Raw genomic sequence first — 15370 nt, forward strand, 5'->3', positions numbered from 1 at the left:
TACAGGATGTGTTGGGTAGCTGAGGTCCACAGGTAGCCACTCTCAATTCCAGACCTGAGTGGCTACGTTGGGGCAACATAATCTTATCCTCACTTCTCACCTCTCCCCACTTCTGCTGTGGAACTCTCGAAGTCTGGGTACCTTAGTACTACCCTCAGTCCATAACTTCCACTCTGTGTTATAGAATTGCTGACCAGACTCATCTCTGACCCCTTCCTTTGGTCTATGACTTAGGAAGTCCTGAAACTGAAGCCTAGGTGCTCCTGCTCTGGTCAGCTCTGATCTGTTCTGTGAGACCATGACTTTCTTCTGGACCAACTTGGTGTACTAATGGACTGTACACTATCGCCTTGGGTCAACTTTCTTCTCCTGGTTCCTTTTACAAGCAAACTACACCTGAATCTTTGACAAACAGAGTTAGACAAGGGGAGAAAAACTGTTTAGCATTTTTCTAGGTTGGTTGAAGCTGAGTTGGAAAAGTCTCAGGAAGTTGCCCCAATTCCTGGACCCAGTTTTTACCACCTAAGGTAACTGTCATTCTCCTTTCATATGTTTTGAGAAAGTGGGCAGGAACAGTGCCTAAACTCTGGTGTCAGAGATGCAGCATTTTTGATAAAGCAAGTTTATATCTTGAGAGTCTTTCAAGGTTGAATTTGATATGAATTTAGTTGAAAATTCATATTCATGTATTAGACTTAAATTGTTCTCTCAGAAAACAGGCATAACCCAGTAAATTATATACTATCGTAATTTGGATGGAAAAAATTATTCATGTCCATCAATTTTAGGCAGCTCTCACTTTTGTGATCCTTATTACAATTCAAATTACAATCTTTCAATTATTCACTAATTAAAATATGAACATGCCAAAACTAAGTTATTTGTTCTCGAAATCAAGTTGGATTATTGGTATTTAATTGAATCCCCAACCCATAAATGCGAGCATAAAAACAACATAATAACACCATCAACAAGGCATTGAGGGTTCAGATTGCGCAAATTTATTGGATTAAAATTTCAGTTTTCAAGTAGGATGGATTGAACATGAAATAGCTGATTTCAATAGCATAATATTTGAGGCCTAATAGGGAATGCACAATAATCTAATATTCTAACAGAAGTAGAAGAGGAAAAAAAATCATTAGTGGAAAGACAAAGGAAAAATGATAGAAGATAATGAGTAAACATGTCTACAGGATGTATAGAATTCGATTTTGATATTGTAAGAATACAGAGACCTAACTGTTTAATTTCTAGAAGCCAGTGCCACAGATTGATGTATAACAAGAAGGTTGAAATCGTGTAGAATCCACATACACTGGGTAGTAGGTTCTAGACCCATAACCCAGGGAAGGGAAGTCATAGACTCCACAATTCAGGGATCTGAAGCCACTGCTTCCACAGCTCACTGGGTAGCAGATTCTAGATCCATAACCCAGGGAACTGCAGCTTCTGGACCCAAAGCTCAGGGAGCCAGCATATGTCCCCTGGCAGGGACTGCAGGGTGTGTAGCTCCTGGGGTAGTAGCAGGGCTTCTGGCAGGGGCTGGACACCACGCAGGACCTCTGGCAGCTGGTGGGCTCGACGCAGGTCTCCTGGCAGCCACTGTTCAGAGAGGATCCAAGCTGGCAGGTGCTGGGAGAGCAGCTGGTAGTGGTGTAGACCAGGTTGCTGGGGTAGGAAGAGGCAAGGCAGGATCCTGAGGAGGGCAGGCAGCTCCTAAGGGAGCGGGAGGAGAAATTTCCAGAGCAGCAGCTGTAGGCCATGGTGAGAGGAGATGAGAGCTCAGCTGGATCTAAGGAGGAGATTGTGAGTTTGAATGTCACCTTGTGGAGAGCTGGGTTTATATACTCTCAGTAGTAGGTGTGGTGCCCAAGAGGTTCACCCTTGATGCATTTGTGTGCTTCCTGGTTTACAGCTGTGCAGTCGTCCGTGAATAGTTTTCTGAATAGTGTATTTATGAGTGTTGCAATTTTCTTATAGCTATGACCATGAGCCAGTCATGGATGCTATGACTGTTCTACACCGATACTTATTCATGGTGTCCAGGAAAAATCTGTTTTTACTTATGGTCTGATTTTTATGTGTTTGCCCAAAGGTTCTGAAGAATATACTTTTTCCCCCATAGGAGACAATGTGAAGAAATCACTCTTCTTTTAGTTAATGAACTGCAAGCATCATTTTGGGTTCCCTTTGGAACACTAACCCTTGGCATCATTTCTTATTTCCATTATTATTCTCTGTGAATGCCTGGCATTCCCCTTGTACTTCACCTGCACTAGCTACGGAGGAGCAAAATATATTGAATAAGATTGAACCTAAAAGGAGAGTGAAAACACAGTGATTAAACCTACATTGGCTGCAAAGGCAGTACTGAAGCAGAATCATAAGCACGGGACATTTTAGGCTGTTATGAATGGAGTCAAAGAGATGAAAGAAGGAGACTACTTCATAACCTATGTATCTGATATGGCCTGAGGTGACCTGAGGTGCCACTGGGTTCTTATCTGGTTTATACCAACATGAGTGAGTCAGTTTTAACTTTTCGGGGAAAGAGGCCCAGTTGACTATTGTCCTGTATCTTGTGGGTTCCACAGAAGCTTGTTTGCAAGAACTGATCCCAGAGAGTGACTAAGTTTAGGTAAAGTGAAGAATTTCTAAGAGATGCTGATGCTAAACTGTAACCCAGGGTGCAGACTATGGTCTCTAACTAAGGAAACATACAGAGGCTCTGTGGCTCTTGAGGACTTTTCGTTTCGTTGAGCTCTTAGAAGAGAGTCTGGAGCAGAACAACAAGTTCAAAAGTCTCAACAAATCTCACCTTACACAACTTTGATAATTAAAATGGTTTCTGGTAGATATCAGAATTGAGATACATATTATGTCTTCAACACGTGGAACAGGGTTGAGAGAGAAAATCCTGTCAATTGTTTGCTTATTTGTAGAAGCTTAGAGTTTTATTTTGGGATCTCTGTGCAGGCCACATCTAAATACTATCTTCTAGGTGCATCTTTAATGTTATCACATAACTGCGCACACTTTAAGAGTAAAAATAAAAAACTGGTTTAAAAAATAATTGCTTAATGTTAGCAGAGGAAAGGATATGTTGATCTATCAATCACGCACATTCCCAGCAATTCAATGTTTCCTATACCAACACCTAAAAAATAACCTAAAATACTTCCACATACATATTCAAGTTACATGGTTAAGAGTCAATGAAATCACAACTTATTAGTAATATAGACTAGCCAGTTGGGGAAATTGTGATTGACAGGTATGGAAAGCCATGACTCCCAACAAAACTTGGGTTACGCATGTTTTTCACATTCACTATTTTCCGTGTTAACTGCTGAAATTGTTCCATTTGGCTGGATAATATCAAGTAATGTAAGTATTACAATGACAAATGAACTCCCTCATACAATTCTCAATCTATTATAAAGATGTCTGGCTTTTATTATCATGGTGACAACAGTCATAAAGCTTTGGAAAGCATTATTAGGATTCTTAAGACCAGATTATGAAATCAAATCATCAGGGTTTGAGAAACTTGCTACATTTAATAGGAAATGGATTTTACCTTAACCTAGGTGATTGTTTTTTCCACCAGTGGGCTGTTGTGTTATTTATGTTGTTGTTTTCATTTTTTCTTTAACTAAATATGTAAAAAAACCCCAAACCCTCATATTACTAGTATGCATAAAAGTTATTTAAAACAATTGCACAAAACTGAAACAGCACATTCATTTGCTAGGACTAAGCGATAATTGTAAAAGCATGCACATTTCAATTTTATTCCTATGACACGTACATGGTTATATGAGGAAGGTCCAAAATTTGTCCAGACATTATCTGGATATAGGTTGGATATAAAGTCCTGAGTGAAACTGACTTCTTAATTGTTTAATTGTTTTTGATTAATTAAATCACATTTTTATTAACGAGGGTTTTCATGTAACATATTTTGATCATTTCTCTTGTTCTCAATTACTTGCAGACCCTTCATATTCATTCAATTTCACATTCTCTCTCTTTTTGTCTCACTCTGTATCTTTCTCTTAAGATTTAAACAAAAATGTAAAGTATGTACGCCACTGAAAAAACTACTTATCAACTCTACTTCATATGGCCAAGAAATAAACATCAATATGAATTCTCTGGTATCTAACAACAGGTTTTATTTTTAAACAGTATAAGCATAATTTGATGTTTCTGCACATTGTTTTCTTATTTAGAGCTCCTCATTTTGAGAGGACTCAGGACAGAGAGGTAAGACAGAGACTGATATAGCCCCATGGTTGTGATGCAGCCCCTCAGTTCTGTCACTTCTGGTCTTAAAAACTTCAACTTTCTTCTCTCTGTTCCTGGGTTCAATCTCATTTGACTTTTCTTGGCTAATACTGTTTTTCTGACCTTGGAGTTAAACCACATACGTAATGTCACATAATCCACACAGAATACTGGAAAACGAGAAAGGTGGGGACAAGTAAGACCCATCTTCAGTCCATTCATTAGAAAACACAAAGTAATGATGCCAATTCATTAACAGGAAGGACAGCAAATTATAGTCATGCCACACATGGTGAAGAAAACTATTTTCCTCATAACATCCTATGACAAAACATAAAATATATGCCAAGAGAAAAAGAGGAAAAGGAGGGCTTTTTTTGGGGGGGGTGACATGATACAATAGTCATTACTGTAAAACAGTCATGGCATCTCATGGCATCTCATGATCTTTTACTTTAATAAAACGACAACACCCATAAACATGATGTGCAGAAAGCTATGCAAATGCAATGTAATTACAAAGATTACTGAGTTTCACATTCGTAAACCAGGAAGCACACAAATATGTCAGGACGGCCCTGTTGGGTACCACACCTGCTTCTGAGAGTATATAAACCCTGCTCTCCACAAGGTGACATTCAAACTCACAATCTCCTCCTTAGATCCAGCTGAGCTCTCATCTCCTCTCACCATGGCCTACAGCTGCTGCTCTGGAAATTTCTCCTCCCGCTCCCTTAGGAGCTGCCTGCCCTCCTCAGGATCCTGCCTTGCCTCTTCCTACCCCAGCAACCTGGTCTACACCACTACCAGCTGCTCTCCCAGCACCTGTCAGCTTGGATCCTCTCTGAACAGTGGCTGCCAGGAGACCTGCATCGAGCCCACCAGCTGCCAGAGGTCCTGTGTGGTGTCCAGCCCCTGCCAGAAGCCCTGCTACTACCCCAGGAGCTACACACCCTGCAGTCCCTGCCAGGGGACATATGCTGGCTCCCTGAGCTTTGGGTCCAGAAGCTGCAGTTCCCTGGGTTATGGATCTAGAATCTGCTACCCAGTTGGCTGTAGATCTAGTGGGTTCGGATCCATGAATTGTGGAGTCTATGGCTTCCCTTCCCTGAGTTATGGGTCCAGATGCTACTACCCAACCTACTTGGCTTCTAGTTCCTGCCAACCTTGTTACCGACCAATCTGTGGATTAGGCCTCTATGGAACCAACTGTTAAGCCTCCTATATCATTCTATGCTCTCAAGATGTTTTCCTGCTTAGCCATTCCTGATATCTTACCACCCTTCCACTAACAGCTTCTCTCTTCTCTAAATTCTGGCAGATTGTGAGATTAGTGGGTAAACTGATATTGTCTAGATGTTGTTACTCAAGGTGCTGCAGATCCAGTGGCTTTGGATCTCTGCATTATGGAGCGCGTGGCTTCCTGTCCCCCAGTTATGGGTCCAGGTTGTTCTCCTCAGTGTACTTGGCTTTTACTCCACTTCAAGCTCACACATTGAAGCATTGGATCCGGCGTTTTCCATGCACCTGTTTCATCTTTTTAGTCTTTCAACATCAAAGTCACAGTCTCTACGTCCTTTGGCTGTTGTTTTTGTTCTTATTCCTTACCATTGTCTTGTCAACTGTCCATCAACCACTTCTTTCGTCCTCAACCTCTGGCAGATTCTCGGATTCAAGATAACTCAAAAAAAATATGCTTTCCTGTGTGTGCTCTCAAATATATATTTGGCTCTCATCTAAAAAATGAAAATTTTAATCAAATAAATTTGATTTCTGCAATCTGACATTTCAATGTATCGTTCGAATTCTTACCATTTTGCTTGTAGAGTTTTCAGTTAAGTCTTTGTAAGTCTTTAATAGCAATCAGCAGGATCATTAGACTGGATAATTGTTTTGTCCGTGGGGCTGTGTTAGTGGGAGTAGTCAGTTCTGGGAAGGCATTCATTGGCATCTGCAAACAGGGTCCAACCTACAATGAGAATGGCTGAGATTGGAGGGCATTGAGTTCCTCTGTACCCAGAAAATTAGTCATTAACATGAGAACTGGAAATGCAAGTACCCAGGATATGATATTATATGATTCGTATGGTAAAGTTTGTACACAAACAAACATTTATCTCTATCTAGAATTTGAATATAGATTTTTCAGACAAGAAACAACTTGAGTTCAAACAGTTCTCAGGACAGTTAGCTGTATGGTGTTAATGACAATATCCCTGTTTCTCCAGTTTGGGGTAGCATTCCTGCATCCCATCTCTATGTATGTGTATGGAGAATCAAGTGAGTTGTGCTCACAAGAAGCTGGGACAACTCAATGCTTCCCCAAGAGTCAATTTCATTCAACAGAAGAGCCATGTATCTAGGATAATTTGAGTTTTTCTTCTTTGTCACTCTGGGTCTCAAAGACGACTTGAGACTACACACCTGGGTGCAATCTGAGAGCGAAGGCATTACAGGCATCATGAGAATTAAAGGTTGAAAAGATTTGAAAAAAATTCAAATCTGGTTTTTGAAAAGTGTTTATTTTAGTGTTTTTATAAGCAAAAGCTGGAATGTAACATTCCAGGGACTCCCAGAGGGTTTTGAAAAGTACATATTCTTCTAGTCCATGGAATGAAAGTAGTCAGGTTTCAGTTAAAAATTCCACCTTCAAGAATAAGTTATATAACTCAGGGAGTTATGTATATGTATGAATGTTTGTCTACATGTATGCATGTGGTTTACCTGAGTGTCTGGTGCCAGAAGATGACAGAAGAGGTTATTGGATATCCTGGAACTTTACATGCAAACAACTGTTAGCTGTGAAGTGGGATTTGGAATTGAACCTGTATCTTCTTCAAGAGTATCAAGTAATCTTACCTACTGAGCCATCACCCTAGCTCACATTGGACAATTGGAAAGTGTTTGCTAACCATTTGTGTTTCTTTTATGAGATTTAATATTTGTAATTACAGTTAAAGTGTAATTTTATTTATTTTTTGATTCCTGTTTTTAATTTTTTCCATGTTCCAACCCCCTAGTCCATACTCACAGCAATGGCATTTTTACTTTATTATTGATATATATATGCATATATATAGATATAGATATATAAAATCTGTTTAGTCTATTTAGTATTGCTTGTGTGTATGTTACCAAGTGTATGGACTCACTGCTTGGTATTGGATAGCCAATTAGGAATCTTATCACCAGGGAAGACTTTCTCTATCTTTCAGCATTCCTTGTTCACCTGTAGTTCTTGATCTGGGATTGGCTTCCAATAGAATTTTCCCTTTAACAATAGCATGTCTATTAGTGCGAATTTTTCTAGTCCTATTTAGGCAACATTATTTTTGAGGTATCACAGGTATAGCTTCCCTGTGTTTTCAAGGAAACAGAATCTAAGAGTAGAATTTTATTTATCTGTCTCTTGCAATCTTTTTAATATCTTGTATGCTATTCCCTGAACTTTGGTAGCTGGAGTTGTGCTGGAGAAGTACCCATTAAGACTTGCCACCCAACAATCAGCCTCTGAGTTTTAACTTACTGTGGTTTCGGTAATGGTCTTTATCACTGCAGGAAGAAGCCTCTTTCAGAAGATATGAAAGATACACTTAATGGGAGGTTACTCTAAGTTTTTAGAATGAAGTTAGGAATCATGTTGGATTAATAATTTTCAGGAGGAGGTATTGCAGGGTTTTCCTTCCTTGAACTGGGCCTTAAGTCCAATTAGACTCCTCTTGGTTGTCACCAAGATTTGAATGTCACTGTGGCACCTTTAATGACATCTTGCCATGCTGGTCATTGTAGTTTATAGGTGTCCAGCTAGGTGTGACTATGGGTTTCTCCCTCCTTTTGCAATTTACATAGCAGTCTCTGGTATTCTGAAAGCCAGTAATCACAGAGTAGGCTTTCAAATAAAATCAAAATGCCCAAGTTCTGGGTCCATAGTCTATCATGTTTTTGGAAATAAAACTTAACTTCTGGGAAGGCACCAAGGACAAGGACATTATCAATACTGTTTTGAGAGTTTGTTGGACTCTCCTGAACAACAACTCAAAAGGGGTTTCTTATTGTTCGTAGCTAGTACTAGGGCTTTATGATATATGTATCTATAATATAGCTATATCGTCTATATCTATATAATCCACATAAATACATAAAACATATATGTCATGTATATATACATATACTATATAAATAATTTTCAGGTAAATTAAAAAATATGATTCTTTTTGGCCTTTTCAAACACCTTTAACATTTCTTTTGCTTCTTCTCTCCCTCTTCTACTGTACTGAGTACTCTTACTTCCACAGCTTAGTTTTAATTGGTTGTTTTATTGATGTTTAGTTCTCTAAGTTATTTGTATTGTCGAAAACCTACTGACTGAAATACCAGATGGATCTCTGGCAAGGATTTTATCCCAATTAGTAGGCTGCTCCTTCACTTAACCGAAGTTGTCCTTTCCACAAGAAAATGTTGGGATTCCATGATTTCTCATTTGTCTATTGTTAGACTGACTTCATGGACTAGAGAAATCTTATCCAGAAGATGCATGCCTGTGTCTGTGAATTGAAATATATGCCTTACTCTATTCTCTAGAAGTTTAAGTGTTTCAGGTGTTATAATGAGGTCCTTGACCCGTGGGGATTAAGTGAGGTGCAGGGTGGTAAATAAGGAAGGGTCCATCTTTTCTTTATGTTTAGAACCATATGTGAAAAAGGTTGCCCATTCTTCAAGGACAAAGTTGTCCTTGTTACCACAGTAAAGGTTAGGTACCTGTACTTGCTTGTGTGGGTGAATCTGAACCCTCTAATCTCTCTCATTTTTCTTGTGTCTGTTTTGTGTCAGTGACATATTGTCTTAATATTATGACTCCATAGTATAAACGTTGAAATTAGTATAAAGCTTCCCATAGTTCAGGTTTCCATTCCAGGCTGTTTTGGCTGCCCTCAGCTGGATCACCACCTATGAGGATATTTGAATCTGCTCTTCCATGTATGCTCGATTTCTGAGATTCAGCACCCCGTTGGTAGGTCCTCTCCTTCATTGAGGTTGGGTTGGCCTTCCAGAACCAGATCCTCTACTTGGATTCATTTCTATTCTGATACTCATTCTCCTCAAATCTGAACAACTCACTTCTATTCCTGACTCCACAGCTTCTGGTCTCTGTTTTAGAATTTGTGGTCTGTGTTCCACTAGCCCATGTCATCCCTGACTACTACTCTGAATTCACAACTTCTATTGTCCCTAACTGTCAACCTTTGTGCTCCTCTGTCTGGTTAGTTCTGACCCTGTTCCTGGAACCATAACTTCCTGCTGCCAAGTTGATGAACGTATGGCCAGTGCACCACTGCACTAGGTGGTTTCTCTAGTTTTATTTCCGTGAAACCGCGCCTTCATCTCTGACTTCAGCTTGGCTTTTTCACTCTGTTCAAGGCAAAGGAATAAAATCTACAAGAAAAACTACATGACCTCTAACCTGATTGAAGCTGAGCCTTGGAGGAGCTTTAGGAAGACATCACAGCTCTTGAACCAACTCTCTCTCCCCTGAGATTGGTGTGCTTCTCCTTACACGTTTCAAACAGAGGCTCAGGATGGTTCCCAAAACACAGCACGTGAGGATATCAGCATTATTAAGGAAATTTCCAAGCTTTTCGGTTATCTGAGCACTTCCTTTCACACACTGGACTTAAATATTTTTGTCTTTATTTATATGGAACCCAATACATTTTATACCTTACTATTGATGCTGAAATTTTCATTTAACATCTTTATTATTGTATTTTCCTGATATAGCCAAAAATCGTATTTTTAAGTATCAGGAAATCATCATTGTTTTTGAGCCTAATTTGCAATGAAATGACAGTCTTCCTATTATTAAGGACTCCTTCATAAAGAAAAATATCCAGTAACACAACAAAAATGTCACTTTGGTTACAAAACACAATTAAGGAAATACATTCATCTTTATTGTCTCCTAAATATGTAATTTCAGAAACTAAAACCAACGTGATAATAATGGGAACAATATATTGAGGTGTCAACTTGTACCAATTTATTGGATTAAACATTCCATTTTTAAATGCTTATGTGTATGTAAAGAGCCATAACTGGGAATTAGACATTATTAATCCAACATAAAGGTGAAAGGAACCATTAATGAGACGATGGAGATAGAAGTGCAACAAGAAAACAAAGCTACAGGAAGCAAGACTTTAATAAGCTGAGAATATAGAAACATAACAGTCCATTCCACAGGATCCAGTCCCAAATCGTGGTCTCTAACAAGAATAATGGGAGATACTAGAAGCCAACTGGACTGGCTAGGAGAATTCAGATCCATAATACAGCGAAAGGAAGGCAGAGACTCCATAATTTAGAGATCTGTAGCCACTTGATATGCTGTGTCTGGCTCTGTAACCCAGCAAGTAGCAGCTGCTGACGTCAAAGGCCAGAGATCAGCATGGGTTGCATGACAGGAACTGCTGAGATAGGAGATGTTGGGGTAGTCGCAGGGCATCTGGCAGGGTCTGGATACCATGTAGGACCTGCTCGAGGGCTCAGTACAAGTCTCCTGACAGTGCAGAAAGGAGCCCAGCTTGCAGGTGGTGGGGGAAAGCAGCTGGTAGTAGTGTAGACCAGGTTGCTGGGATAGAAAGAGACTCAAGATGAATCTGAGGCCGGAAGGCACTACCTAAGAGAAAGAGAGAAGTTTCCAGGGAAGCAGTTACAGGCCACATTGAGATTTGGACTCAGTTGTGTTTAACTGAAAATGTTCAGAATCTTAATGCACCCTACAGATAGGCCATTTATCTGCTCTCATAAATAGATGTGGTGACCCATGTTTTCATCTTGGTCATATTTGTGTGCTTCCTGGTTTACAAATGTGGAACTCAGCAATCTCTCTGTAATTATAGTTTCACTTGAATAATTTTCTGTACAGTATAGTTATGTGTGTTGTAACTTACTCATAGAAAGAACTCTGAGCTACCCCTGTGTTTTTACCCTAACATTTATTTCATCATGTCCAAGAAATTCTTCATCTTCCTCTTGACATTGTTAGTGGTGATCTGCTATAGTATGTTATGAGAGCAATGTTATTATTTCTTTACTGAAGTTGGGGTGTGTTTCCTGAGAAATCTACTAAAGACTGTACTCTCAGTGTGATTTCTCATTTTCCAATATTCTTCTCTGTGGATTACAGAACATGTTTCACTTCTAGTAACAAAGTCACAAAATTAGCCAAGGAAAATGGAACACTACTGAACCTATGTAGAAAGAGAAAGACAGGTAATGGATAGAGTTGTCTATCTTTCCTCATGATGCTCTTCAGGGAAAATCTGGAAGAAGAAAACTGTAGGATGAATAAATTTCAAATCTTGCTTATGCTGCATTGAAAATAAAATCATTGTTGGTAGATATCCGAGAATTGAAATTGATATTTTCTCTTTAGCATGTCAGGGGAGTTTGACAATAAAATTAATTTGGTAGTGATAATGATTTTTAAAACCTAGGAGTTTAATTTCAAACAGTAGGCATAGCTTATATGTGAATAATGTCTGTGAAGCCCATTCTTGTCTGTACTTAACCAGAATAAAAACGAGTATGAGAAGCCTGCTTTAAAGATGATCACTTACTGTTATCAAATGAAAAGATGTGTTGGTGTATAGATTTGATGGGCAGGTTTTCCTTTATTTTAATAATTTACCCTAATGCTGAAAAATATTTGACAGGAATTTCTAGAGGTAGAAACCCACTAAAAGCACTGGCTTGTAATTATTCTAATTCTAATTTAGGTTCAGTGAAACGAGGGCTCAAAAATAATGTCACAAAAAGTGGTGAAGACAGTGATTAGCAAGCTAAGAAAAATTGTACTTGCCAAGATGGCTTACATATGTATAATTTATATTTATTTCTATTCTGAATGGTAGATTTTGTTTGGGAAATTTTGGGAATGATACTCCTGTATTTATCACAGTCAAATATTCTTTAAAAGATTCTCAATTTATATTTTTAGGTCCAGATTCTAGCAGTTCAACAAAAGTCAGCATTCCTCGGGAAGACAGTTCCCCTCTACCAAGAGAACCATTTCTTTATTGCTGGCAGAAAGAGGAAAATGGCTATGTGTGGTGCCTATTAGCTTACCAAGTTACATGTGTCTTCTAGGCTCCCTCACACCCACGAGTACCTGTTACACATTTCAGGGTCCATGAAGGCACCCTGGCTTTTCTCATCAACTCCTACCCTAAACCTCTCTAGTCCATGAACTTCCCTTCCCCCAGCTTCTCATTCTCTTATAATCCTGCTATATCAGCTATGGTCCCTTTGGTTCCCTCTCTCTTACCTCTCTCTCATAGTCATCTCTTTCTCTTCCTCTCCCACTCTCCTTATCTCTCTTTCCTCTCATGGCCAAGTCCAGACTGCTGGCCATGTTCACTCTACCATGGTCTCTCCAGAAGTCTCTGACTGTGCTCTCCCTCAGATCTACAATAAACACCCTCAACCACACCTGGGAGTTCTCATGTTCTCCCCTTATATGATATTATTTATGACAATATCATACTTTGTCAAAGTTGTGAGATTTATTATCAATTTGACAAAAATGTTAAGGGTTTATAAGCTTTGTTAATTTGTCTGGATCAGATGAAGAAATCAAATTACCAGAATTAATTATATATCTGGAACATTTTATAGATCTGGCATGGGGTTGGTTACATTTTACCCTCAGTGATTTTTTCTTCTGCTAATGGCAAGGAATGATAAATCCGTGCTTTTCAGTTTTCCTTTAAGCATCGGTGTATGCAATGAGTCAACACATCCTTTCATCTGTTGAGAATGAGTGATCACCTTTTAAAGAAGGCAATAAAATAATTATTTTTTCTAAATAGTAATTTATATTACTGAGTTATGTTATTTTAGGAAATAATAATTATTTCCTAAAATAATAACTATTTCCACTCAAAAACTGAATAGTTTGTAGTACACATAGAATAGTCAACAGGTATACTTAGTAGACACTAAGTAAACATAGGTGCCACCGAGGCTGTGTGAGCACAGAATAAATATGCATAAATAAAAACTGACCATGTAACATGATTTCCTTCATCCACCCTACATAAAAAATGAATTCTCTGTTATCCAGCAAAACCAGATTTTACTTCTAAAAAATACAAGCATGATTGAATCTACTCAGACTTTGTCCACACTTATTTTCCTTCCTCAAAATCTTTGACAGGAGATGGGACAAGAGAAAGAGCGGAAGTTCTTCATAGGACACCTATACAGATACAGTTGTAGCCTCAGGCTCACGTTACTCAGCAAACCTCTTTGTTAAGTCTGGTTATCAGATGCTCCTAAGAATCCCTATTTCTTCTCCAGGCACAGTTATAGTCTAGGGGAGCCCATGCAGAGAAAGACTTCTATGAAAACTATATCTGGGTCATCCACAGTCAGAGAAATCCCCTGTTTCCTAAAGTGTGAGAATGAATAGCACCATGATTTCATATGTAAGAACTGGTATGATCTCAGGCACATGTCAGGCACACAGGATCTCAGGTATCAGTTTCCTGTCATCCCTTGTGGGTCTAATATCTTTTCATTCATAAAGCTCTAAATGTCGAGACTTGTGACTGTATCTCGGTTCTGCACCTTGATGCCTCACAGGTATGGACGTTACCTCACTGTGCCTCTCTACCCACGTTCAATCTTAAGTCAGTTTTTCCTGATGTATGTCTGCTATTGGAGGTGACATGCATGCTAATCCTGTGGGACCCTCATACGAGATATGGAAAATTTGAAAGGATGCAGCCACGTATGGTTATTTCATGTAAATTTCATACAGAACTGAAAGTAAGGCTTCACATTCTTAAAGAAGAAAAATGATTATTCTCATTTTATACCATGAAAGGCAAGCATAAAGCATTATCCCTCGTAATCACTCTCTCTCTTTCCCTCCCTTCCTGTCTCTCTCCCTCCCTTCCCTCTCTCTCATATGAAAATAAGGGATTTTTCTGGATAGTATGTGATAAACTTTGGTGTAAAACAGTTGTGACATTTTCGAGATATGGGATAACTTTTCTGTGTATTATGGAAATTTCATCCCTAAATAAACTGTAGTGAAAAGGGATTGGGTGGAAGTGTAAGCACACAGAGAATCCAGCACTCTCTCTTATAAAAGAGAAAGCAGAGGAATGAGCAGGATCGAGCCTATTGGTACCACACCTTCTGTTGAGAGGATTTAAGTCCATCCTTTCACCCTGTGAAAATTTCCGCAGAATCTTCTAGTTATATCTTGTTGAGTTCATCTCCTCTCCACATGGCCTGCTGCTCTGGAAACTTCTCCGACTCCCGTAGGTGCTGCTTGCCCTGCCCTGGTTCCTCAAGTGGCTCTAGGAAGCAACCTGGTCTACAGCATGACCAACTACAATTCCAGAACCAGCCAGCCAGGATCCTCCCTGCACAGAGTCTGTCAGGAGAGTTGCATTGAGCCCGCCAGCTGTCAAAGGTTCTGCATGCTACCTAGCCCTTGCCAGATGCCCTACTAAACCCCAGGATTTCTACACTTTGCAATGCCTTCAAGCAGACATATGCTGGGGCTCTGGGTTTGGGGTCCAGCAACATCTACACCTTGGGTTATGGATCTCTAAGCTACTCAAAAGGGGCATGGATCCAGTAGCTTCAGATCTCTTAATTTTGGAGTCCATGGCTCCCCTTTCCTGAGTTATGTTTCCAATATCTGCTACCCAACCTACTTGGCTGCTAGTTCCTGTCAATCTTCTTATCGTAGATAGACATTTGGGTTTGGCCTTTATGGATTCACCATCAATTGACAATGCTTTTGTGTGTGCAACTACTGCTTTCTTGCTAAGCACACTGGCATTTGTCATCCTTCTGTTGACAGACACTTTCACTTTCTCTTCCACTTTTTTGTTTGTTTTTGAGAGCGGGAATGCCTTTAATATGCTATTAAGAAAAAAAATCCAGGTTTTTTCAGAGTCTAGAAAAATGGAGAAACATCACTCACTTTTCAGCAAGGAAGGGTGACTTCCATGTAAAGGTGGTGGCTACAGCTAAGGTGTGTCTGTTGTGTGTTAGG

General features: G+C 39.4%; 2 protein-coding genes across 2 annotated transcripts; one reads left to right on the plus strand and one right to left on the minus strand.

The window, feature by feature from the left end:
- Positions 1-978: 978 nt before the first annotated feature.
- Krtap14l (keratin associated protein 14 like) lies at positions 979-1766 on the minus strand. Its single transcript, NM_001408809.1, has one exon. The coding sequence runs from the start codon at positions 1764-1766 to the stop codon at positions 1254-1256; it is 513 nt and encodes a 170-aa protein (NP_001395738.1). The 3' UTR covers positions 979-1253.
- A 3164-nt stretch (positions 1767-4930) lies between these two features.
- Krtap13-2 (keratin associated protein 13-2) lies at positions 4931-6075 on the plus strand. The gene has a single exon (NM_001109325.1). The coding sequence runs from the start codon at positions 4985-4987 to the stop codon at positions 5507-5509; it is 525 nt and encodes a 174-aa protein (NP_001102795.1). The 5' UTR covers positions 4931-4984; the 3' UTR covers positions 5510-6075.
- Positions 6076-15370: the final 9295 nt, after the last annotated feature.

Source organism: Rattus norvegicus, chromosome 11 (assembly GCF_036323735.1).
Source record: "Rattus norvegicus strain BN/NHsdMcwi chromosome 11, GRCr8, whole genome shotgun sequence".
In the NCBI taxonomy this organism is placed as follows: Eukaryota; Metazoa; Chordata; class Mammalia; order Rodentia; family Muridae; genus Rattus; species Rattus norvegicus.

Excerpts from the sequence above, each read along its gene's own strand:
- Krtap13-2 (NM_001109325.1), top strand. The coding sequence starts at position 4,985 with ATGGCCTACAGCTGCTGCTCTGGAAATTTCTCCTCCCGCTCCCTTAGG.
- Krtap14l (NM_001408809.1), bottom strand. The coding sequence starts at position 1,766 with ATGGCCTACAGCTGCTGCTCTGGAAATTTCTCCTCCCGCTCCCTTAGG.